Source organism: Macrotis lagotis, chromosome X, assembly GCF_037893015.1.
Source record: "Macrotis lagotis isolate mMagLag1 chromosome X, bilby.v1.9.chrom.fasta, whole genome shotgun sequence".
In the NCBI taxonomy this organism is placed as follows: Eukaryota; Metazoa; Chordata; class Mammalia; order Peramelemorphia; family Peramelidae; genus Macrotis; species Macrotis lagotis.
The window spans coordinates 187319975-187346620 of NC_133666.1; the positions used below are offsets into that span (position 1 = coordinate 187319975).

At 38.8% G+C, this 26646-nt stretch overlaps 2 protein-coding genes across 2 annotated transcripts in view; both read left to right on the forward strand.

Moving 5' to 3' along the window:
- Positions 1 to 3549, forward strand: part of LOC141498919 (uncharacterized) — a 30523-nt gene extending 26974 nt beyond the window's left edge. The window contains exon 7 of the mRNA XM_074201959.1: positions 1698 to 3549. Coding sequence (XP_074058060.1) covers positions 1698 to 1961 — 264 coding nt within the window. The 3' untranslated portion in view covers positions 1962 to 3549. The remainder of the gene's footprint in view (positions 1 to 1697) is intronic.
- Positions 3550 to 11118: 7569 nt separating this feature from the next.
- Positions 11119 to 26646, forward strand: part of DCAF10 (DDB1 and CUL4 associated factor 10) — a 46828-nt gene continuing 31300 nt past the window's right edge. Inside the window, exon 1 of the mRNA XM_074204315.1 lies at positions 11119 to 11825. Within this exon, the coding sequence (XP_074060416.1) occupies positions 11167 to 11825 (659 nt within the window). The 5' untranslated portion in view covers positions 11119 to 11166. The remainder of the gene's footprint in view (positions 11826 to 26646) is intronic.

Here is a 26646-nt window from a genome sequence, read left to right on the forward strand (position 1 = left end):
TCCAACCATGTGCAACCCTCTTTTACCGATCATTTTCTCCCTCTCCCCTCCTGCCAGAATGCAATCTGAGATAATCATGCTACATAGATATTGATCATGATGTGAGAGAAGAATCAGATCTAAATGGAAGACAGAAAACAGAGAGAAAAAATTACATCTTTTAAAAACTGAGCATTTAAATTTCACAGTTCCTTCTCTGGATATGAATTGTATTTTCCATCACAAAGTCTTTAAAATTGTCTTTGATTATTGTACTGCACTTGTGTACAATGTTCTTCTGGTTCTGCTCATCTCACTTAGCATAATTCATGCAAGTCTTTCCAGGCTTTTCTGATATCCTGACCCTCATGATTTCTTATAGAATAATAATATTCCATATTCATTACCATAACTTGTTCAACCCTTCCCCAATTGATGGGCATCCCCTCAATTTCCAATTCTTTGCCAAGTCAAAAGAGTATTTTTCCCCATGTAGGTTGTTTTTGGTTTTTTGTTTTGTTTTTTTACAAGGCAGTGGGGTAAGTGACTTGTTAAGGTTACACAACTAAGTAATTATTAAGTGTCTGAGGTCACATTTGAACTCAGATCCTCCTGACTCTAGGGCTGGTGCTCTATCCACTGCATCACCTAGCTGCCCCTTCATGTGGATTTTTACCCTTTTTCATGTTCTCTTCAGGATACAGACCCAGTAGTGTGGTATTGCTGAATCAAAGGGTATGCACAGTTTTATTGCCCTAACACATGATACTTTCATATATAATTAGATAAGAAATTTGTTTCCCATGGACAAATACAGTAGTTTCATCTCATTCCATCCAAATAAGAAAAGTTAATAGACCTGACTTGTGATAGTCCATGGAAAAATGTTTGAATTTTTTTACTGTGGTTGCAAAAAAAATTCCATGGTTTAACTGAACAAAAAGGATGCATATTTTCCCACTTTTCATAACTTCATTGTCATGTGAAACAGGATCTTTTCCTTTTTTAAACTATACTACCATAAAGACTATCTATGTCCTTTTTGTATAATTCTCTAAAGAATTTGTCAAAAATATCACTTTAATAACTAACAATTATTTTGTTTTGGATATGAAAATTTTAGTATTAGAGACTGGAACTTTGATTCCATTGACATAGGGAACTCTAGGTGAATAAATATCCTTGACCAAGGCAGGTCAGCAATTTCTTTGCAAAAAAATTGCCTTAGAAAGGCTTAGAAAATTGCAAAACTCAAAATAAATAAAATCTTTAATAAAAAAAATAAAATAGTGAAAAAAAAGGAAAGATAGTGTAGAGCACAGAAAGGGTAAGAGACTTGCCTTAAGGTCACCTGAACTCAGGTCTTCTTTGCTCTGCTGAGGAAATTACAGTGTTTGAGAGGATGTTTTTTAGGATGGAACAAAAGCATCACCATACAAAGTTTGGAAACCACTGCTAAAGAACAGTTTAACTTTTACCTTTAATGTCTCCCTCTTTTCCTGTGCCTTATGATATGAAAATGTCTTCCCCATCTTGAAAAAAATCTTTGCTTGATAAAAAAGTGAATCATACTTTTAGATAGTTTATTTCCTCTGACTTTGGCTCTTTGATATAACCCAATATTTTATTATTAATGTCAAGTTCATTTAGTAAGTAAGCATAATGGACACATAGTTATGGCAGTACATCAAGTTTTTTCTCTGCTTATTTTCCTACAGGTCATTGTTAATTGGAAGAAGGCTGACTTATCACCTCGAGAGTTGGCTATGCTAGAATTTGCTCTAGCTGTTAGTCGGGCTGATGACATAACAGAAGAACATTTTAAAAAGCTGGAATTGCAAGGTTTTGATCGGGAAGATGCCTGGGACATAGCTTCTATTTCGGCCTTTTTTTCCATGTCTAACCGTATTGCTCATTTTATTGACCTGATGCCCAACAAAGAATTTTATTCATTGGGTAGAAAAAATAATCAAGATGTGTAAGAGCATGTCCACCACAGATGCACCATAAGATGTATGTATTTATTTTATTTGTGCAAAATATGGTGTGTCTAGTAATAGTTTTCCCCTAATGTTTAGTTTATATACACATTGGGAAATAAACTAATTTACTATTTTACCTGAAAATACTGGTTTTGCTAAGTTCATCACAGTTAATGGTACTTTGTTGAAATGATGAAATTTAGCACTTGTGTAAACATTGATAATTCTGAAGCTCTTTTACCCATAAAGGAAGCTATCCTAAATATTTTTATTATGAAAAAAATTACTTTCATTTCCAACTATCTCTTCCATTTTATCCTTCCCATAGCATTTCCAAATAAAAAGAAGTAAGTACATTGGCTGAGTCTAACAGTATATGCAGTATATTCAGTCTCCAACCTCTTCTATGAAGGGAGGGAGGGAGATCTAGTTTCTGAACTCCTTGCTTGGGCTAAGCTTAAATTGACATTGCTGTCATTATGTACATTGTTTTGCTGATTCTGCTGCCTTCAAAAGTCTTCCTAGGTTTCTCTGAATTCTTTGTTTTGCTGGTACAGTAATGATATTCCATTATATTAATATACTATACCATATTGAGCCATTTATTGATAATTGTGTTGGTATACTGTTACTCTGGAAAGAGCATTCAGAGGAAAGGGAAACAGATGACACTCAGGGAAATTCTACGAATGTATAACCAACTGGATCAAATGTGCCATTGTAATTTAAGCCTTGAGGGTTTAAAACTGTCATTTTCCAATAGCTGTTAGATGAAAAATGAGTCTGTTCAAAGTATAAACACATTACAGTTCTTTTCTGAAGTATATTTACTGTCAAATGAAAGACATGTCAACATGAGCAGACCCATTTAAAAAAAAAAACATTTAACCTATTTTAGGATACCTCTTCCAGTCCCCCCACCTTTTTAAAAAACAAAAACCAAACCTTTCAATGAGACCTGATATAGAGGTGTACTGAGTGCCTTCTTTCTCAGTTGACCAACCTCCAGTGACTTACTAACAGATTGTGAAATTGGTTATTTAAGTAGGATTTTAATCATAAATAACTATTCTATTTTAGGTTTAAATAAGGGTTGTTTGAGAGGAGTAGGACCTCATATCATTGGCCAATAGGTATCCTCTTGCTGAAGTAAGAGCAGAAGAACTACAAAGAACTACAAAACTTGAAAACAATTTCTTATATTCAAACAATTCTTTCAAGATTTATTTTATAGGGGAATTGGTTCTATGTACTTATACTGTTGCTTCTTTCAATTTGTATGTTCTCTGACTTTTTAAAGTGCTTCCAGAGTTTTTATGTGGTTATAAGACATATATAGCCTATACAGTATTTTCTCTATTAATGTCTTTTCTCAATATTTTCTGAATTAGTAAACAAATCATAATCAACTTTGAGAACAGATATAGTAAAGCTTGATTTGATTTAACTGTGAAAAGGATTAACTTAAGTCTGTGAACAAAATTTCAAATGAGGGAATTGTTATGGCTTGCATCTCAAATACTGTACCTCCTGAAATATCTTTTGAAGTAGGGTTAATTTAATTTCACAAATAAAGCTAATTAATGAATGTGTAATATTGAAAGTTCTGTAATGAAATTGAGGGGCAAAGCCAAGATGGCGGCATGAAGGTAAGAATTCCTGGAAACTTCTTCCCCCCAAAACTCCAAAAAGCCATCAATTTATGACTCTAGTCAAAATTTAGAGGGGCAACTTCCCAGTTCAAGACAACATAGAAGTTCCACGGGAAAGGTTTGTTTCACTGGTTACTGGGGGTTGGAAAAAGCCTCTGCAAGTGCAGCCACAGCCAGGCCAAGTGCCTAGATCCCTGGGGGGGCAGAGGGAGTGGTTTCTAGGCCTACTGGCCCTTAGATCACTAAGAACAGCTTGAAGGGGTGATGGTGAGAGACTCTGCTATACCAGATTGAGTGCAGAGAAAGCACTGGCCTTAGAGCAGCCCTGTGGTGAGAACTTGCATTGGGAATTGGGGAAGACAGCCTGCACCTCCAGATTGCAGCTCACAGATATTAAGGGGTATGGGGAGACTGCAGAGGTTTCTCTGTTCTCCCTGGGGTAGGACTCAACTGTTTGCCCACACTCAGATCCAGGTTGCAGTCTTGGTCCCCACGACACTACCGTAGCCAAGCAGGGCCCCTCCTCCCAGCTCCAGGGCAGAGAGGAGTACCTGTGGTTATCCATGTATCAAAGCCCAGGCAAGGGGCAGCTAGGTGGCATAGTGGATAAAGCACCGGCCTTGGAGTCGGGAGTACCTGGGTTCAAATCGAGTCTCAGACACTTAATAATTACCTAGCTGTGTGGCCTTGGGCAAGCCACTTAACCCCATTTGCCTTGCAAAAAAAAACCTAAAAAAAAAAGCACAGGCAAGAGAGCAGTCAAAGCCTCTCATAAGACCTTGGAGGAATTAAAAAACCTATGGGTTGTCCCCCAAACCCCAAAAAGCCTTGGAAGTGAGGTAAATCAGTCATAGCCTGAGGAAATGAGCAAACAAAAGGAAAAGAAGAATCTGGCCATAGAAAATTACTCTAGTCCTATGGAAGATTCAGAAGATGACAAAAATTGAAGCTTCTGTACCCAAAACCTTCAAGAGAAATAGAAAATGGGCTCAGGCAATGAATGAACTCAAAAAAGAAGCAATTAAGGAGGTAGAGGAAAAATTGGAAGGGGAAATGAGAGTGATGCAGATAAATATGAAAACCAAATCAGCAGCTTGGTGAAAGTAATACAAAAAAAATACTGATGAAAATAATGTTAAAAACCAGTTTAAGCCAAATGGAAAAAGCAACACAAAAGGCAATTGAGGAGAAGATATCTTAAAAAAGCAGAATTGGTCAGCAGGAAAGGGAGATTTTAAAAAACCTTTGAAGAATATAACTCCTTCAAATGTAGAATGGAACTAAAGGAAGCTGATGACTTGGTGAGAAATAAAACTATCCCCCCCCCAAAAATTATAAGAAAATGTGAAATATCTCATTGGACAAACAAGTGACTTAAAAAACACATCCAGGAGAGATAACTTAAAAATTATTGGGATATCTGAAAGTCATGACCAGGAAAAGAGCCTAGACTTCATTCTTCAAGAAATAATACAACAAAATTGCCCTGAGATCCAGAAGCAGAGGGTAAAATAGAAATTGAGCGAATTCATTGATCACTTCTTGAAAGAGATCCCTAAAGAAAAACTTCCACAATTCCCAAGTCAAAAACTGCCAGAAACAAGCAATTCAACTACTGTGGCTCTATAGTCAGGCTCTATAGTCAATCTGGCAGCATCTACATTTGGAATGGCTCACAGGGCTTAGAATATGATATTCCAGAAGGCAAAAGATCTTGGTTTACAACTGAGAATTAACTACCCAGCAAAAATCCTCTTTCAGGGGAAAAGATGGACTTTCAATAAAAGAGGGGACTTTCAAAGTTTCCTATTGAAACAACCAGAACTGAACAGAAAAGCTGATCTCCAAGTACAGGACTCAGATGAACCTAAGAAGGTAGAAGAGAAGGACTAATTATGTGGAACATAATCATGTTGAACTGTTTGCATTCCTGCATGGGAAGAAGATACTGATAATTCATATGACCTTCCTCATTTTTAAGAACAGTTAGGGGAGGCTAGGTGGTACAGTGGATAGAGCACAGGCCCTGGGTTCAAATTCGGCCTCGGCACTTAATGATTACCTAGCTGTGTGGCCTTGGGCAAGCCACTTTACCCCCATTTGGTTTGCAAAAACCTTAACAAAAAAGCAGTTAGAAAGAGCATATATAAATACGGCACAGAAAGCAACTAAATATAATGGTATAATATAATACAATATAATAAAAGATGGAGCCAATGGGTGATAAAGGAAAGTACTGGGAGGAAGAGAAAGGAGAGGAAGAAGGGCCTAAGATATTTCATTTAAGAGTCAAGAGAAAGCTTTTTCAATCGAGTGGAATGGGGGAAGGTGAGGGGGAATGAGTGAGCCTTCATTCTCATCAAAATGGCTCAGAGGAAATAATAATATACACAATAGGATATAGAAATCTATCTTACCCTAGAGAAAAATGATAAGAAAGGGATGTGATAAGGGGGAATGGGGGGGAGGGAGGATCATGGGAGAGAGTGCTCACATACAACACACTTCTGAACAGGAATAGGATAAAAGGAGAGAGTAGAATAAGAGGGAAGGAATAGAGTGGAGGGAAATACAACTAGTAATAGCAACCGTGGGAAAAAATATTGAAGAAACTTCTTTGGTGGACTTAGGATAATGAAGACAACTCATCCCCCCCCCCAAAAAAAAAAAAAACATTCTGTAGTCAAATTCTAAATTTGCTGATTGAGTATAACATAAAGTCATCAATATATTATATCCTGGTTTGCTGGAGAATTGACTATGCCAGGAGTTTATGGCTGTCAAGAAAATATTTCAGAAGGGGTCCTCTTTCCTTTAAAAAATTGACTTTTCATTGTACTAATTTTTCCTTCTATTTCTTCTAACCACCCTAATTAATCACTGAAGGTCCAGATATCTTGATTGAGCTAATCAATCAAAAGTAAATTACATATGACTAGGTCCTTAAGCAATTAAAAAGAATCATAGCCTTGAGTCATTGGATGATCAGAGATGATGCCATATAGGAACCATCTTGTACCTTGTTGCAGATAATATAGTCCCCCCCATATTCTGTGAAGGGGGATTATGAAAACAGTAAGCTAGTCTGAAGCAAATCAATTTAGTAGTTGAATCCCGTGACATAGGACTACTAAGCAATATTTGCCTTTCCCTTAGAGGATCCCACTGACCTGATGACAACCTTTTAAGCTTTCCAAAGCTTGGAAGATCTGGAGTTTGCTGACATCAGTAGCAATGTCCATAGATCACAGTTCTGATAGGAGTACCTGCATTGGGAGTTTCTTTAAGAAATACATTGAGGGACAAGAGGAAAAGCCACTTCGGAGACCATGATTCTTTGAGGGTGAGAGGGCTGCGGAGTCTACACCCCAGGTGAAGCTCTTGGAGTCCAGAAGAGAGTCAAATGTCTAACATAATTAAACTTGCTTAATGTAATGCCAAATGAATGAAGGCTTCTAAGAGAAGTTAGTCATTTAATTCTGAACTTAAATACCAACTATCATAGACCTTTCTTTGTCTTCCTAGTACTTACAACAGTGCCAGGAAAATAGTAGTAGGCACTAATAAATTCTAGTTTAACTGATCAACATTTTCATATACATGGGGTAGCCAGAAACCATGGCTCCATTATGTAGAGCCTTTTTTTTTTTTTAGGTTTTTGCAAGGCAAATGGGGTTAAGTAGCTTGCCCAAGGACACAGCTAGGTAATTATTAAGTGTCTGAGACCGGATTTGAACCCAGGCACTCCTGACTCCAGGGCCGGTGCTTTATCCACTGCACCACCTAGCCACCCCTATGTAGAGCTTTTTAAAAATTATAAGAAAATTCAGTATGTGACTTTTAAAGCTGTCCTACTTGTCTGTGATTTTGACCTGTTCTCTACTGTACTTTTTTTTTTTAATAAGGAATGTTTTTAACTGTAGTGTTCTAGCAAACATACCTTTATTGTCTAACATAACTCTATGGTACGAATTTTAAGCCTAGAAAATTGATGGGATAGATATTCTGAGAGTAGGTAGTTCAACCCCTAAATCATATTGGTTAGCTTATCTCTAATATGACCATATTTTCAGATTCAAAAAATTGAGATGTATTCTGGAAAAGGATATAACTTTTCAGAATCTCATTACCAGAGTAAGTTCTGTGAGGGCAGAGATGATTATCTAAATTTTATATTTCCCTGATCACTAGCATTCAGTAGACACCTAATAAAAGACTTTTAAAACTGGAAAATTTAGCATATGGGGTCATAGTGCCTACATTTTATTGATCTCTAAAATGGGCCACGGGGCTTAACATGATCTCACTGTATCAATGCTAGAACCTAGAATTTCTCAACTACTTTTAATAATAAAACTTGTGTAATTTTAATCACAGAAACATGATTAGGAGAAAATATTAACTACAAAACATGTTTAGAAGGAAATGGTTATAGTATAGGCACAGTATAATTAAGGGTCTAAAGTGAAGTGGCACTAACCTCTCCATTTCCATTATCAATACTTGGTTTCTCCAGAACCCCTCAGCCACCACTATGCTCATATTGTTCCTCTTCTTTAAATTTGGAGCCCTTAGTCTAGTGTTCAATGCTTTCCTTCTCCAAAATATCAAACAGCAATGCACCCTTGGATCCTTATCCCAATTTTAAGGTGCCTGATCTTTTTGGCTAAAGGAGAGATACTGCCTACAGAAGAGTGAAATTTGGCTGGAATTCCTAATAATAGTTTGCCCAGGAAGGGACGCTTCACCATGCCCCTAGGTTTGGGCCATTAAAATGTTATTTTTCTGTTCATGTCTATGGGAGATAAGTATCACTTCCTAAAAATGGTTAGGAGGAGTAGTTAATTGTGGACTGTAATTTAGTCTCCTCTCTAGGTCAGGATTAGGTTCAATAATATTGCTACTTTGTATTATAAGTGGGACTGCCTAGAAGTTATTGTGCTAATAAAAGCTCATTGACTGCTCACTGACTTCAATTAATAGGGACACCAGCCATCTAGCTCAACCTGTACCCCCAAAGGTCTTTTTCAATTTTAAAATGCTGTGATTCTGTGAAATATCACTGATGGTGGCTCAGCAACCATTCACATTTGTCGTTTGAGTACCCAAGATTGTAGTTCATTCAGGTGATCTGAATTCATCAAGCCACTTTCTGTATCCTTATCTTAGATATTAATTCTATATTAGGTACTTTTGTTATGTCCTTCTCAATCTAAAATTTTGAATCAGGTGAAACAGAAACAAAGAATTGAGATGCTATGCCATTCTGTTGTCAGTTAATTATTCCATCCTCCCCTTCTCCAGCAGCAGTCATCCCTTTTTTTGACTTTTCTTCTACTTCATCTTTTCAACATAGTCCCAAACTCTCTCAGCACTAGTGACACTATTTTTCACAACATGGTTCCAAATTTTTGCATTCCATTTTCTTTTACCGACTCTTGTTTCTATATTCAGTACATGTCTTTAAAAATGCTTGGTGGAAATCACTGTCCATGTGGCTTCAAAAGATACACCTGCACTTCTCTACTCATTGTCCTTCAAACAAACTTCCATTTCTTGCCTGTGAATGGTTTCTAATATCACTCTTTTACTTCTGCCTACTTAATCTTAATCTTAGTTCAATTTCTACCATCTTCTTGAGACCTCTGAAGACCCTCTTGCCTGTTTGTCTCCCTGAAATCTTTGAATACTTTATGTCCATATCAGCATTTGATAGCATCCTATATTCAGAGATGGATGGCTCCAAAGAAGTCACTGAGTCCAATGATCTCATCATAAAGATATGGGAATTGAAGTCACATAGATAACATCCTGGGTCTTTGACTTGAAATGTGAACCATTAAATATTTTTTTCCAATGAAAATTTCTGAGATACATAATAGGTATAAAAAGCACTAACGTGAGTTGTGAAGATAAAATAAAAATGAAAGTCTTTTCTTCAAGTAGCTTACATCCTATTGGGTTCATACAAAATGTACTAAAGCAGTTTCAAGAGAGATTTCTTTAACCCTATGAACTTTATTTTTTCATTTTAGTTTTTGCAAGGCAAAAAGTGATTTGCCCAAGATCACAAGGCTAGGCATTTATTTGTTTGTTTGTTTGTTTATTTATTTATTTATTACTTTTTGCAAGGCGATGGGGTTAAGCGGCTTGCCCAAGGCCACACAGGTAGGTAATTTTAAGTGTCTGAGGTCAGATTTGGACGGAGGTACACCTGACTCCAAGGCCGCTGCTCTATCCACTGCGCCACCGAGCCGCCCCTACGGCTAGGTCATTATTAAGTGTCTGAGGCCTATTTGAACTTGGGTCCTCCTGACTCAGGAGTGGTGTTCTATCCACTGCACCATCTTGCCTGCCCCCCTGGGAAATAATCGCTTGCATATTTTACATGTAATTTTGTAGTACTGAAATGATATTTCTTTAGCAAAAGCAGTAAAGATATGTTTTCGAGTCAGTCAATTATCTACTTATGTGCCAAACCTTGGTAAATGCTTGGGAAAAGGCAGTCCCTGCGGAGCTACTATGGAAAAAAAGATATACAGTAAATACAGAGCTAGCACTCGGGTGAGTCAGGAAGGGCTTCTTCTGGAAGACGGGGGATAGCCGGAGGCCTGGGAAGTCATGGAGATGAGCAGAATTCCCTCAGCCGTCCATCGTGGGTCGGCAGAAATGAGAACTCGTGGGCTTGGAGGTCACGCACGTTTCCAAAGGGCTTTCCACGCATCTCGTTTGATCTTCAAAACAATTCAGTGTAGCGGCGACTAGGTGGCGCGGACAGAGCACCGGCCCTGGAGTCAGGAGTTCAAATCCGGCCTCGGACCCTTAATAATGACCTAGCTGTGTGTGGCCTTGGGCAAGTCCCTTAACCCCATCGCCTTGCAAGAACATAAAGGAAAAAAAGCAGCCTTTACGGCGCAGCTACTGTGCGGCGGGGCGGCCGGGCAGACACCTGCTTGCGGGGGGGGCGCGACAGGGCCCGGGCCAGACGAGCCGCGATCCGTCCGTGTTAACCGGAGGAAAGGGGCCCTGGGAGGCGGGGAGTGGGCACCCGAATTCAGAGCAGCCCTTCTGCCCCAAACCCCGAGGGCGCAGTCCGTGGAAAAGGAGGGGGAGGCGGCAGCCGGCGAGGACCCCGGCATCGGCGGCGGGAGGAAGCCGGGCGCCGGGGCGGGGCGGGGCGGGGCGGGCCCCTGCGCACGCGCGCGCACGCGCACTCGGAGAAGCGTCGCCGGGAGCCGGAGCGGAGGGCGGCCGCCGCTCCCTCCCCTCCCCCCCTCCGCCACACCCCCTCCCGCCGGCCTCCCCGGCGCTCGCAGCAGCGGGGCCGCCGGGGCCGCCATGGTGTTCACGCTTTCCGGGTCCCCGCCGGCTCCACATTCTCTTCGGCGTCAGTTCCCCCGCCGGCGCGCTTAGGCGGCGGCACGGGCGGAAGTGTCTGGCCGCGGTAGGGTGGCGGCGGCGGCGGCGGCGGGCGGCGGCGGCGGCGGCGGCGGCTGAGGGGCGGCCCGGGAGCTGGCGCTGGCGGGGGCGGCGCGCCGGCCTCGCCGTCCGTCATGTTCCCCTTCGGGCCCAGCAGCCCCGGCGGGCTGGAGGCGGACGAGCTGGGCTTCGTGAGCCCGGGCGAGGGGCGCTCGGCGGCCGCGGCCGGGCCCGCCTCCTCCCCCTCCTCGCCGCAGCCCTCCGACTCCTCGGACCCCACCCGCAGCCCCCCGCGCGGACCCCGAGACGCGCACGGCCCCTGCGACCCTCGCACGCCTTTCCTGGCCCGACTCGCCAGCCCGGCGGCCTCGGCGGCGGCGCGCGCGGGGGAGCCGGCGGCCGGGGCCAAGGGCGAGCCGGGCCCCGGCGCCCCGCGCGCCGCCCTCGCGCCCTCGCCGCCGGACTCGCCCACGGCGCACTCCACGGCCGCCGCCGTCGCCGCCTGCCCGTCCGCCTTCACCTTCTTCTCCAGCCGCGCCGCCGCCGCGGCCGGCGGCGCGGCCTCCCCGGAGCCCAAGCGCGGCGGGGCCGGGCCCACGGGCCGCCCCGTGGGCATCCCGCTGTTCCGCTGGCTGAAGGCGCGCAGCCTGGGCCGCGGGCTGTACGTGGACCCCGCGCGGGACAACTTCCGCACGATGACCAGCCTGTACAGCTCCATCCACCCGGCCGACTCGGTGTACCTCAGCACGCGCACGCACGGCGCCGTCTTCAACCTGGAGTACTCGCCCGACGGGTAGGTGGGGAGCCCGGCCGCCTCCCGCGGGGCCTCCGCGCCGCATCCACGCCATTTTTGTGGGGCGCGCACTGCGGGCCCGGCGCTCACTCGAGCCTCATTTTTATTATTATCATTTTTTACTACTAAGCCCCGAGGGACCGTGAATAGCGATGACAGCCTCACCCCCGGGGGGGGGGGTGAATCACCGTGGGCTGAGGGTGTCCCAAAAGTCTTAGTGCCCTCCTGACTCTAAACGTGCATATATATTTTTAGGAAAAGCTGAAAACTGTCCCAAAACTTTTGGGACACCTGTATCCAGAATAGCTGGAGGACAACCTCGAGCTGTGGCGAGGTGCGGGGCGGAGGGACGGGCCCTGAGAAAAGCTGCCTGCAAAAAGGCGGGGTCTCACCGGAGGATGCGAGCGCAGTTCGCGTTACCTTTTGTTGTTCCCTAAAGGAAGGCGGCACTACTCCGTGACCTGAACGGTTTTTTGTTGTTGTTGTTGTTGTTTTTTGACTGCCCTGCCAAGAACCGCTATCAGTATTTTTGAATCTTGGAGAGAGCAGGGGAAATTCTGTGACAGCAGGAGGAGGAGGAGGAGGAGGCGGCGGCAACATTGTAGTCCTTGGGTTCAGACAGCTCCAGGCAATAGAGAAGAAAGGCCTGAGCGGCCAGATCAGGTCCGAGAGTATGTGTGGAAAGGAGGGAAACGAAGGAACACTGCAAAGCTAGGCCCACTGCTGGAAGTTTGAATATCAGGCGTGGACCATTGGACCTGAGAGTTATCAAGAGTCAAATAAATGAATGGATGTGAAAGACATAGTCAACTCTGACATCTGATTGGAGGATGAATTAGAATGACGTGAGATTTGAAGCAGGGAGACTTAATTAGCAGTCAGGAAACCTTTGTTAAGTGCCTACTGTGTGCGAGGCAGACACAAGGCTAAGCTTTAAAAAAAAGATTTTTGCAACAATTGTCTAAGCAAGACATGATGAGGTAAAACTAAAGGTAGTGTTATGGTTGTGTTGGATGAAGAGAAATATGAGGATCCAAAAATAGGAGGTGAGAACAGATATGTGGGGTGAATGAATGAAGAGGCAAGGAAGGAAACCTGGATGACTGGAAGGATAGTTGAACCTTAGGCAATAGTAGGGGAGAGATAATGAATTCTTTCTGTTTTGTGCATGTCGATTTGAGATGTCCAAAAGGAAATTGATAACATAGGACTGGAGCTCAAAAGAAAATTTTGAATTGAATATTTAAAACTGAGAAATACCCACATAAACACTAAACCGAGTTTACCAAATAGCCAAATGTCACAGGCAATACTCCTGAGTATTGCTGGAACCAGATTAAAATGTAATTGAGAAATATTTTTCAAAAAAAGATAAAAATACAGTGAATAATGTTACATTTTAAAACTATCAGTATATTGTCATTTGCATATTGATTCCATATATATGTGTGTATTTATGTGCATGTGTGTGTGTATATATATCCATACATATCTTTAAGGATCTTTTTATTATCAATTAATAGTCCTCTTTTTGAGTTTGACACCATTGGTATAGAGGCAAGTGGAAAGAAATTGCATAATACTAATTGCTGTACTTTGAATTCATGATAGTAATTTCAAGAATTTTACTGCTGTGCTATTGAATTCCCTAAAACAGGTGAGGTCTGACTGTAGGATTTGATTCCCGTTACCTTTTGTTGTTCCCTAAAGGAAGGCAGCACTACTCCATTAGTTGAACGTTTTTTCTTTTTGACTGCCCTGAAAAGCTGTCAAACTGAAAAAGTGAAGAAGAGGCATGAGAACAATGAATACTGATACCATAACATAAGACATGAATCTGTCTCCACACCTGTTGACTCACTTTGGATCAGGGAGAAAAGAAGCTCAGTTAGCTGGTTGACTCTAGATATGGGGGTTCTCCCTAATTCTATCTTTCATTTCCTATTCTGAAGGCACTGAGGAGTCTGCTAGTATGATCATACTGTATGAGAGGATGAAATATGATACCACCTGTTGTTTCTGCTATCAAACTACACCAGGGTCAGAAAAGTTATGTCTTCTATAGCTAGACAGGCCACAGTATATTCCTTTATGCTTGTCCCAGAGAAAAACGTGGCTTATCTATTGTTCATATAGGAGGGTGGGGAAGGATTGCAAATGCAACCTTAGTGGTTGGGGAAGTGATTATAATCAGGAGCAAAATAGTACATTGGAAGGAAAGAGGGACGTGTTAAAAAAAAAAGGATCACAGAAGGAAAAGAGGAAAAAAGGTTGGGTCTCCTACTCTCTTGGGCTTGGCAGATATTTATGAAGACTAGCTTTAGGATGAACCCTAAGATTTTAGATGACGATACTTATTAAAATCCTGTATTCTAGGTAGTATGTTAGCTACTGGAAATATAAATACAAAGAAACAGGAGACAAAAAAGGAAATATATAAGTATATGCAGAACAAATATGTAGAGAATACATATACAAAATATTTAAATTCAAGGCTCTTAGGAAGGGAGGGTAGTAGCAGTTATGGAAAATATTCCTGTAGATGGATATAACATGGATCAAAAAGAAATTGAACAAAAATGCTTCAGAAAATTAGGAGTGCTCTAGGAGTTTTGTGAGTTTTTTAATGTGCTTTTGTATAATCTGTTATGTTATTCATTTTTCTGTATTGGTAATGTTGAAACATTACCACTTTTCATTCCTTTTACTAGTAGAATAGTATGGTAGTGAAAACTGGGCCTATCATTGTAAAAGTATATTCTTCTCTGACTTTTAAATTTTGTGAGCTATTGGTGAATTTTAATCTTTAGGTTGTATACAATGACCTTACAGAATACTGTTTTATGAAACTGGCAGAATAAAGTACCTTCTTAAATTAAATAAATTGTTTGCAAAAATAGAGAAAGATTGGATCCTAATAAACTTTTTTTTGAGGCAAATGTGGCCCCAAACTAGGGAGAGAGAGAGGAAGTACAATTATCATCATTTTCTTTTTTAGAAAATAGTTAAATAGATCCAAAATAAAATTTCCCTTTGAAAGGATGAGATAATCTGCAAAACAAATCAGGAAGCTATTGGTTTTGGGGTGGCTAGGTGACACAGTAGATAGAGCACCAGCCTTGGAGTCAGGAGTACCTGAGTTCAAATGTGGCCTCAGACACTTTAATAATTATCTAGCTGTGTGGCCTTGGGCAAGCCATTTAACTCCATCCCCTTGCAAAAAAAAAAAACTTTTAAAAAAAAAGAAGCAGCAGCAATTGGTTTTATTGGAGAGTTTCATCAGATGGCTGAAAGTATTTATTTCTTCTTCCTAGTTAGTCATCTAAAATTCAGTAAACCCTTACTATGTGCCATCCAATTAGTTCAAAAGTGATTTTGAAATTGTTATATCATGTTGTATTAAATCAAGAATTTAAAAAATAAAGTATTTCAGCATTTTCACTAACTAAAAATTAACATTTTAGTGAGATAAACTGTTTTATGCAATTAAAATAGTTATTTTAAAATCTTTAGTTTATCTCATTTGTTTTTTATTTTGTTTATAATATGCATTAATACAATATGTAATTTATGAATATAAATATTGAATGTATGAAATCAATTTTTTTTTTGTTTTTAATTGATAAGGCTGCATGGTCAAATGGGTTTGGAAATCTTGAGAATAGATAGGTTAGCTCAAAAAAATGTTGGAACTGTGAAGGACTATAGCAGTCACTTTATCCAGTCCCCTTATTTTACAGATGAGGAAAACTAAAGTTCTGAAACAGGTAGACACTTGCCCAAGATGCCCTGGGGATGCACTAAAACTAGAACCTACATCTTTTTTTTTTTTTTGCTTTTGCTTTTACTTTTTTTTATAAAGAAAGATTTTATTTATTTTCAGTTTTAAAATTTTCCCCCATTCTTGCTTCCCTCCCCCCCAACCCCCCCCCCCCACAGAAGGTAGTCTGTTAGTTGTTACATTGTTTCCATGCTATAAATTGAATCTAAGTTGAATGTGATGAGAGAAATCATATCCTTAAGGAAGAAAAATAAAGTATAAGAGATAGCAAAATTACATAATAACATAACAGGTGTTTTTTTTTTCTAAATCGAAGGTAATGGTCTTTGGTCTTTATTCAAACTCCACAATTCTTTCTCTGGATACAGATGGTATTCTCCATCGAAGATAGCCTAGAATTGTCCCTGATTGTTGCACTGATGGAATGAGTGAGTCCATCAAGGTTGATCATCACCCCCATGTTGCTGTTAGGGTATACAGTGTTTTTCTGGTAGAACCTACATCTTGACATTTGTCTGTCCCATCTGTTTTTTCCTGGAGAACTTCAGGGTTTAAACTTTTGAAAGCCTAATTCTAATTCACACCCATTCAATTTTGTCATAATTTCTCTAGGGGCAGGTAAGTGTTACTGTCAATGGAACTTACAGCCCTGGAATCAGAATGATCTGAATTCAAATTTGGCCTCAGACACTTAAGAACTGTGTGACTGCTCAGACTGGCCAATATGACCAGAAAGGACAATAATCAATGTTGGAAGGGATGTGAGGAATCTGGGACACTGTTGGTAGAACTGTGAACTCATCCAACCTTTCTGGAGAGCAATTTGGAATTATGCCCAAAGAGCAACAAAAATGTGCATACCCTTTGATCCAGCAATACCACTATTGGGTCTGTACCCTGAAGAGATTATGAAAAAAGGGTAAAAGCATCACTTGTACAAAAATATTCATAGCAGTCCTGTTTGTGGTGGCAAAGAATTGGAAATTAAGTAAATGTCCTTCAATTGGGAAATGGTTTAACAAACTATGATATACGTATGTATGTCATGGGTCAGAACACTATTGTTCTATTAGAAACCAGGAGGGATGGGAATTCAGCGAAACCTGGAGGAATTTTCATGAACTGATGCTGCGGGAGATGAGCAGAGCCAGAAGAACACTGTACACCCTAACAGCAATTTGGGGGTGATGATCAACCTTGATGGACTCACTCATTCCATCAGTGCAACAATCAGGGACAATTTTGGGCTGTCTGTGATGGAGAATACCATCTGTATCCAGAGAAAGAGTTATGGAGTTTGAACAAAGACCAAAGACTATCACCTTTAATTAAAAAAAAAAAACCCGACATCTTATTAAGTGATTTTGCTATCTTTTATACTTGATTTTTTTTCCCTTAAGGATATGATTTCTCTCTCATGACATTCAACTTAGATCAATGTATACCATGAAAAGAATGTAAAGACTAACAGACTGCCTTCTGTGGGGCGGGGGAGAGGGAGGCAAGAGTAGGGGGAGGAGCGCCTAGGTGGTGCAGTGGATAGCGCACAGGCCCTGGAGTCAGGAGTACCTGGGTTCAAATCCGGTCTCAGACACTTAATAATTACCTAGCTGTGTGACCTTGGGAAAGCCACTTAACTCCATTTGCCTTGCAAAAACCTTAAAAAAAAAAGAGTGGGGGAAAATTGTAAAACTCAAAATAAATAAAATCTTTCTAAAAAAAATAAAAGAAATTTAAAAAAAAAAAAACTTGTGACTCTGAGCAAGTCACTTAACCCCATTTGCCTCCAAAACAAAAACAACAACAAAAAAAGCCCAATAGCTCTAGTAGCATATGTTGGATTTGAAAACTAGAAAGGAACAGACAACTGTGCAGGAAGAAATAGCAGGTGTATAACCATCTGTGATAGTTACCTTTTGGACCATACCAGAGCATCAAGATGGTCCCTGTTGCTGATATTGGATGCCATTTCTTGGGTATTTGTGGCAGAAAGTATTGAGAGCAGTTTGAGTTGTTTGAAGGATGGAGAATTTGGTTTGAGTGATAGAGTTGAGTCTGAGAACATAACTGATTCTAATTTTTTTACATTAACTAATGCAGCTGTGAGGAATCTAATGGGGAATGTTGGTTGCTTTGAGTCAGGGCATTTGGTTTTATTGGGGGTTTTTGATATAGCTCCCCAGAAATTCTCTGCTCTGTACTTTATCTTTGCTTTATGATTTCTTTCTTTTTTGGGGTGGAGGCATCCTATGACTAGCTCATCTTTAACTTCTCCCAATTTGGAGAAAAAACCAACAATCACCACCATCCTTCCTTGAAACAAGTAAGCATAATTCAAATAAAACTAATAAACTCATCATCTTGTCTTTAAATGAATGTTTTATTTGCATCTCTTGCCTATCATTTCAGTATCCGGAGGTGAGTAGTATTGCTTGTCCTTTGGAATTGTGGCTGATCACTGCATTGATCAGCATTCTGAAGTCTTTCATTTATTTTTCTGTACATTGTTATAGGAATTCTATGAAATGTTTTCATGGTTCTGGTCCCTACATTCCATATACAAGTCTCAAGTTTTTTTCTGAATCCATTTCCTTTTGTCATTTTTCATGGTGCAATAATATTCTATTACATTTTTATTTCATAGTTGATTCATCCTTTCCCCAGTTGATGAGCACCCCCCTTAATTTCTTGTTTTGTTTTGTTGGGGTTTTTTTTTTTTTAGGTTTTTGCAAGGCCGGATTTGAACCCAGGTACTCCTGACTCCAAGGCCGGTGCTTTATCCACTACGCCACCTAGCTGCCCCCCCCTTAATTTCTAAATCTTTTCTCAAACAAAAAGTATTTTTATAAATTCATGTGTTTATATGTGTCTTGTCTCATTTTCTTTAATCCTTCTGGGGCATAGGCCTAGTAGTCATTTACTTGGTCACAGAGTAATAGTAATTCTGGGGGTATAGTTCCAGATTGTTTTCAAGTTATTTTGATTCATTCATAACTCCACCAACAGTACATTATTGGACCCATTTTTTTTTATTCCCTTTAACAACTGCATTTTCCTTTTTTTGTTTTTTGGTTATCTTTGCTAATCTTATGGCTATGAGACTAAACCTAGGGGTAATTTTAAATTGTATTTGTCTTGTTATTTTTTTTAGCATTTTTTATACAGTTGTTGATAACGTGACCTTCTTCTGAGAAATACCCTTCATAACCTTTGATTATTTATTACAGATTGATATAATTAAATCGGTACCCTACATATATCAGAACAATTCGATATCAGGTCATTATCAGAGAAGGCTATCTTTCTTCTTAATTTTAAGTACATCAATTTTGTTCATGTAAAATTTATATGAGTTGTCAGTGACTCACTTGTTGAGTCAAGGTCACTTTTTATTGCTGGTTGAGAAAGATATCTCCTTCCCTGCTATTCAAATTTATAATGTGACCTTTTATTTTATTTTATTTTTTGTCTTTCCCAGAAGTTTTTGTCACATAGTGAGATATACCCTAGTCATTTTTTGCCTTTGGGCAATAACACTATGCTATTATGTTCTTTTTTGTGCCTTATGCTCATGTTCTGTTCCACTGCTGAGTAGTTTTTTTTATTTTTTTAATCAATGCCAAATAGTTACTTATAACTTTTTTGTTGTATGGTTTGAGATTTGGTACTACTAAATCCCCTTCCTTTCCAATTTTAAAAACTGATTTTTCTAGGTATGTGACTTTAAGCAAGTCACTTAACCCCATTGCCAGAAAGAAAGAAAGAGAACAAAAAAATTGATTTTTCTTTGAGATCCTTGACCCTTTGTTCCTCCAGATGACTGAAAATTTAAACATTGTGCTAGAGGAAGGTGATCTGTCTTGCAGCCCATGAACTCAAATATGCACTGGGGGAGCCTAGAGATAGGTCCCTAGTCCACCATTTGAGATGACTGATGACAAGCCTTGATTGATGTAAGGGATATTATCTTAGACAGTTCTGAATGCCTCCTAGTTGCTGTATAGAAAAAGAGATCTATTGAAGAGGAAATGAAACCTAACACTCATTAGCTCAAGAGCAGCAAGCCAAATATGAGAATGGATCTCTGTTGGCTTATATATAACTATCTTGTTTTAAAGATGAATACATTCAACTAGTAATGATCTAGAACTTTTTTTTATCACAGTTTTCTAAGCTGGTAGAAATCTCCACTCAACTTTTTTTTTTGAAATTCTTTAATTTATTCTGTTCACATAGACTTATCTATTGCATAGATTTATAGATTTTTGTAGCTTTCAATATTAATGGTATGTTTCATTTTTTACATTACATGAATTTATAGATTACTCACTCTCCATGTACTGAAATAAAATTAATAGTACAATGACTTCATCTGAAATTGTATACATTTCACAAATATAGTATTCTTATATTTATATGTTTTTTAAGGTTTTAAATTTATTTTTATTAAAGATATTATTTGAGTTTTACAATTTTCCCCCAATCTTGCTCCCCCCCCCCCCAGAAAGCACTCTGTCAGTCTTTACTTTGTTTCCATGTTGTACCTTGATCCAAATTGGGTGTGATGAGAGAGAAATCTTATCCTTAAAGAGAAGAGAAGAGAAGTCTAAGAGGTAACAAGATCAGACAGTAAAATATGTTTGTTTGTTTTTTTTTCTAAATTAAAGGGAATAGTCCTTGCACTTTGTTCAAACTCCACAGCTCCTTATCTGGGTACAGATGGTACTCTCCTTTGCAGACAGCCCAAAATTGTTCCCAATTGTTGCACTGATGGAATGAGCAAGTCCTTCAAGGTTGAACATCACTCCCATGTTGCTGTTAGGGTGTACAGTGTTTTTCTGGTTCTGCTCATCTCACTCAGCATCAGTTCATGCAAATCCCTCCTGGTTTCTAATAGAACAGTAGTGTTCCATGACATACATATACCACAGTTTGCTAAGCCATTCCCCAATTGAAGGACATTTACTTGATTTCCAATTCTTTGCCACCACTCAACTTTTTCAACTAGTTATTTAACACCTGGGTTTCCTTGGCTATAAGATTTGGGAATTGGAACTAAATCTGTCACAGGTAAATTTATGGTATCATTCTTGATTGAATTTGAATTGAATTGAAATTGAATATCACAACGGGTCTACTTTTTGGCCAGTTTTCTCTTTCTCATTTAAGTCAGCAGTCATTAAGGTCCCTTCCACTTACTATGACTAGGTCATTGATAGAAATTCAATAATTAACAAATTCTGAGCTCAATCAATAATACATAACTTTTCCTGAGTTTTCTTTTTATTCCTTACAGTTCCTGAGCCTGAGATTAAAATTCCTCTACCGAGTAGTCTTTTTTGTTTTTAAATGGGATGACTATTCTGTAATTTCTCATTGCAAGAACCATTTAAACCATTTCCATGACTAAATCTATATCTTGTTGACTATTGAGTTCATGTGTATGCTATACATAGAGCCTCTTTTGATTCTATTTGTGATGGACCACTTTTGGTTACATTCAGAAATCTAATGGCCTATATATGTTGTTAGCCTTTACTATTCCTTTATAAAGTCAGTTCTATTTGTTCTAAATGTATTTTTTTAAACTTCAGTTTTCTTTTATAGTTCAAATTCTTCCATTCTCTTCCCCAACCTATTGAGAGGGAAAGAAAAGCAGGGCCCTTTGCAAACAAATTCCCTTATTACATGGATGAAAGGAATGAGAAAAGAAGGAAATAGCTAAAAATATTTCAGTAAATTTTTAACCTGTTTGCTCTGAGATATCAATCCTCTTCTTCCTTTCTATTGTTAGCCTTTTTATGTTTATTATATTAACTCCTTTGACCAGTTCAGGTGACTGTGAAACTCATGTCACCTGCTCCCTCACCCCTTCTTCCTGTTTTATAGACTTCTACTTCTGTACTCAATTATGTAAGATAATTTTCTATAACCTTTTCCTCTCCTAGAATATTCCCTTCTCCTTTCCTTTCCACCCATTCCTTAAGTTCACCAAGGCATATGAGAACCAATTTTGTGAAATTGCCATTTTAATTGGACTCCCTCTGTGACTTCTGATGATTATATGGTTCAGAGAAGGCACATTTATCATCTTCCCATGTTTGAATGTAAACAGCTTATTTTTGCTTAGTCCTTTATCACTATTTGTGTTTACTTTTTTGTTTCTTTTCGCTCCTGCGTTTAAACTTCAGGATTTCTATACAGCTTTGCAAGGAACACCTGGAAGTCCTTTATTTCATTAAAAGTCCATTTTCCCCCAATAGGATTATAATCAGTTTTGATAAATTATTATTTTTGACTGTGTTATTTCTGGCTATAAACTTACATCCTTAGCCCTCTTGAATATCACATTCTCAGCTCTCTGAATCTTCATAGTTTGTTGTGGAGTCATTTTCAGTAATGTCTGACTCTTTGGAATCCCATTTGGGGTTTTCTTGGCAAATATACTAGAGTATTTTGCATTTCCTTTTTTGGATCATTTTACAGATGAGGAAACTGAGGTAAACAGGATAAAGTGACTTGCCCAGAGTCACACAGCTAGTATATGTCTGAGGTCAGATTTGAGCTCAGGAAGGCTTGCCAACTCTAGACCCAGCACTCTATCTACTGTGTCAGTTGCCCAATTCTTCATAGTAGTAGGTGCTAAATCATGAGTGAGCCTGACTGTAGTTCCTTGGTACTTGAATTCTTTCTGACTACTTGTAGTCAGATTTTGGCTGTGCTGTTTGGAGAAGTTTTCATTTTTGGAGTTTCTTTCAGAAACAACACCTTTTATTTATACATTGACTGTAGTTCTAAGGGATCTAGGCAGGATTTTTTTTTTTTAACCTTGTTTTAGAATTTCTTGAAATATGAAGTCAAGTCCATTTATTGTTCGTGGCTTTCAGGTAATCTATTGATTCTAATTTTTTTTCTCCTCAAACTATTTTCTAGGTCTAGATTTTTGCTATGAGATAGTTTTCTAGTTTTTTCAGTCTTTTTATTGTTGTTGTTTCTTAAGTTATTAGCTAATTTTCAGAGAATTGTTGCTTGGTCAAGATTTTGTATACTTGCACCAAATTCTAAATTTCCTTTCTAATTCCATAGCTCTAGTTTCTTTTCTGTTTCTTTTCCTAAAGTACTCTCATTTCATTTACAAAAACATTTTAAAACTTCTTTTAGAAACTTTTGCCTTGTCTCTCATCTAAGAATTCTAGTTGAATTTGTTCCCAAACTGTTTTTCTTTGAAGTTTTGCTTGTAGCTATTTTGAAATCATTCTCTTCTTGATCTGTGTCCTGAGCATCACCATCAGTCACCACAATAACTCTCTTTGGTGGGATTCTTTTTTTTGTTCATTTTTCCAGTCTACTTGCTGATAATGAACTTTATGTTAGAGCCAGACTTTGTGCACTGTAGGGAATATCTGGGTTGTTCTTCCTGCTGCTTTCTTGGAGTACTGAATGCTGTGTTAATCCAAGATCTATCTCAGGATCAGCTGGGGACCTGCAAGCTTTCAGGGTTCTAATAATCTCATCCAAAGTAAAGTCAACCTCCTTGGTCTGGGCTCTGCAAGTTTTTGGACTTCGGTCTGAGCTGCAGGTCTTTGGGCTTGCCCCTTTGAGAATTTCTGTAGACTGCTACTGTAGTCAGCTGTTATGAACCATTATGAACTAGTTCACCAGGATAGAACTGTAGAACCTCTTTGGTCCTGGAGTCTTGCCCCAAGTATTTTGCTGCAGGTTTCAAACTGGGCTGGAGGATCCAACTGAGACCTTTCTCTGTTCCTGGAGTTAGAGCTACAAAGTTTTGCTTACTTTTGAACTTGATTCTAGCATTGTAAAAAGTCTAAGGCTTGCAACTGTAGTGACACACCTAGAAATAAGTCCTTTTCCTTAATATACTCCTGGACCTGAAAGTGGGTAGTGAGAAACAAATATGGCAGTTGACACCTGTTTTGGCAACATGCATGAATCTCTCTAAACTAGATCTGGGACTTCCTGTTTCCCTAGTGATGCACAGCCTGTCCATGTGCTGGAATGCTCTCCTTATGGCTAGGCCATGTTTCCAGTTTCCACAGACCTCTCTGTATCCCTATATTAATCTGGGCTGGAAAAAATGATTCCCTGTGATTTTTTTTTCCTTGCAGGTTCGATATATTATCTAGATCTGTTTGGAAGAATTTGGAGGGAAATTTGTGGTGCTTTTTGCTGCTACTCAGTCAACCACATTAACTCCTCCTATACGTTTTGAGGGTTTGGTTATGAATTATTTTGTTATAAAATGCATGAATTTGTAATTGGCTTATATCTGGAAAGGGTCACTAGTTGTTATAACATAAATAATATTCTATGTCCATGGTCTCCTACTTCTTAACTGAAAGGAGATGAATTTTCTCAATTACTTTCAGGGGTAAAGCTTAGTTAGTCATTCTAGGTATATGATGTTCAGTTTTATCATTCTTTCCATTTCCAGTGTATTCACTGTGTAAATTGCTTTCATGATTTTGCTTACTTTGCTTAATTTAATGCAATACCTCTTAATACTACCATGAGAATACTTGGCAGAGCTGGACTAAATAATAAAATTTATTCAGAGGAACAAAAGATCTAGAATTTTGAGAAAAATAATAAGAAAAAGTAAAAATAAAAAGGGGAATGACACCTACAGACATCAAATTGCACATATACAGCAAGAAATATCAAAAGTAAGTGGTGCTACCATTAAAAAGTAGAAAAATAAATCTGTGGAATACATTAGTTATACATGTGAGACAGAAACAATCTCAATAATCCAGTATTTGATAATCCCAAAGTTCAAAATGGGTATGTGAACTGAATTTTAATGTTCATAGTATTTTTAAAAATTGGAATTAGATAATCAGTAGAATAAGAATAATGATATTTTATCTTTTATCACAAAGGATAAAATGACTTATTACATGAAATTCAAAATCCTTTACCTATATAAAATTATTGTAATCTATATAAAAAAGAAAACCATTGATTGGGGTGGGGAATTTGTTTCAAATATTTCTAATAAAGGACATCTAAAGTATATATTGAATTAACCCAAATATACAGTCACAGAATCAGTTTTTTGAGAGTTGGAAGGGACCTTAACAGCCATCTTGTGCAAATCAAACTGCTCAGAATACTCTTATTATCACAAACCCATCAAGAATCATTCACTTTTGAAACATTCTTGACAACTAATGATTCTGACAAAGGACTCATTTCTAAAATATACAGAGAACTGAGTCATATTTTTAAAACAAAAAGCCATTTCCCAATTGACAAATGGTCAAAGGATATGCAAAGGCAATTTACAGATGAGGAGATCAAAGCAATCCATAGCCATATGAAAAATTGCTCTAAATCATTATTAGAGAAATGCAAATTAAAGCTTCTCTGAGGTACCACCTCACACCTCTCAGACTGGCCAAATATAACCAGAAAGGATAATGATCATCGTTGGAAGAAGGGTTGTGGAAAATCTGGGACACTATTACACTGTTGGTGGAACTCATCCAACCTTTCTGGAGAGCTATTTGGAACTATGCCCAAAGGGCAACAAAAATGTGCATAACCTTTGACCAAGCAATACCACTGAAGGTCTATATCCTGAAGAGATGATGAAAAAGGGTAAAAACATCACTTGTACAAAAATATTTATAGCAGCCTTGTTTGTGGTGGCAAAGAATTGGAAATCAAGTAAATGTCCTTCAATTGGGGAATGGCTTAGCAAACTGTGGTATATGTATGTCATGGAACACTATTGTTCTATTAGAAACCAGGAGCGACGGGATTTCAGGGAAGCCTGGAGGGATTTGCATGAACTGATGCTGAGTGAGATGAGCAGAACCAGAAAAGCACTGTATACCCTAACAGCAACATGGGGGGTGATGTTCAAACTTGAAGGATTCGCTCATTCAATCAGTGCAAAAATCGGGAACAATTTTGGGCTGTCTGCAAAGGAGAGTGCCATCTGTATCCTGATAAAGAGCCGTGGAGTTTGAACAAAGTTCAAGGACTATTCCCTTTAATTTAGAAAAAAACAGATATCTTATTGTCTGATGTTGTTACCTCTTAGACTTCTTGTCTCTTCCTTAAGGATATGATTTCTCTCTCATCACACTCAACTTGGATCAATGTACAACATGGAAACAAAGTAAAGACTGACAGATTGCTTTCTGGGGGGGGGGAAGTAAGATGGGGGGGAATTGTAAAACTCATATAATACCTTTAATAAAAAAAACTTTAAAAAAAGAATCATTCACTTTCCTCGAAGCATCTCCAAGGAATGGAAATTTATTGCTTCCACTTTTAGACAGTTAATAAAAATTATTAAGTTTTTCTCAACTTAAAATCTAAATTTGTCTTTTTTATAACTTCTATCTCTTCCTGCTTCTGTCTTCATGGGTCACATGGCAAATTGAATGTGTCTTCCAAATAATGGCCCTCCAGAATATAGCTGTCATGCTCCCCTTGAATCTTTTCTTGAGGGTAAACATCTCCAGTTTGTTCAATGGATTCTCATGTGACATAGACTTAAAGCCCTTCACTATCCTTGGTTCCCCTCCTCTGGATATTCGTCTTTTTTTTTTTTTTTTTTTTTTTTTTTTTTTTTTTTTAGGTTTTTGCAAGGCAAATGGGGTTAAGTGGCTTGCCCAAGGCCACACAGCTAGGTAATTATTAAGTGTCTGAGACCAGATTTGAACCCAGGTACTCCTGACTCCAAGGCCGGTGCTTTATCCACTACGCCACCTAGCTGCCCCCGTCTTATTTTTTAAAAAAATATTTATTTTGTTTATTATTTCTCAATTACATTTAAATAAATTTTTGGCATTCATTTTTAAAAATTTTGAGTTCTAAATTGTCTCCCTGTCGTCTGCTCCTCCCCTATTCCTTAAGAAGGCAAGTAATATGATAAGAATACATGTGAAGTCAAGTAAAGCATGTTTCTGTATTAGCCATGTGGCAAAAGAAAAAAACATTAAAAAGAATAACAGATGTGAAAAAAAGTAAGCTTCAATCTGGACATCATTTCTCTCTGGAAATGGA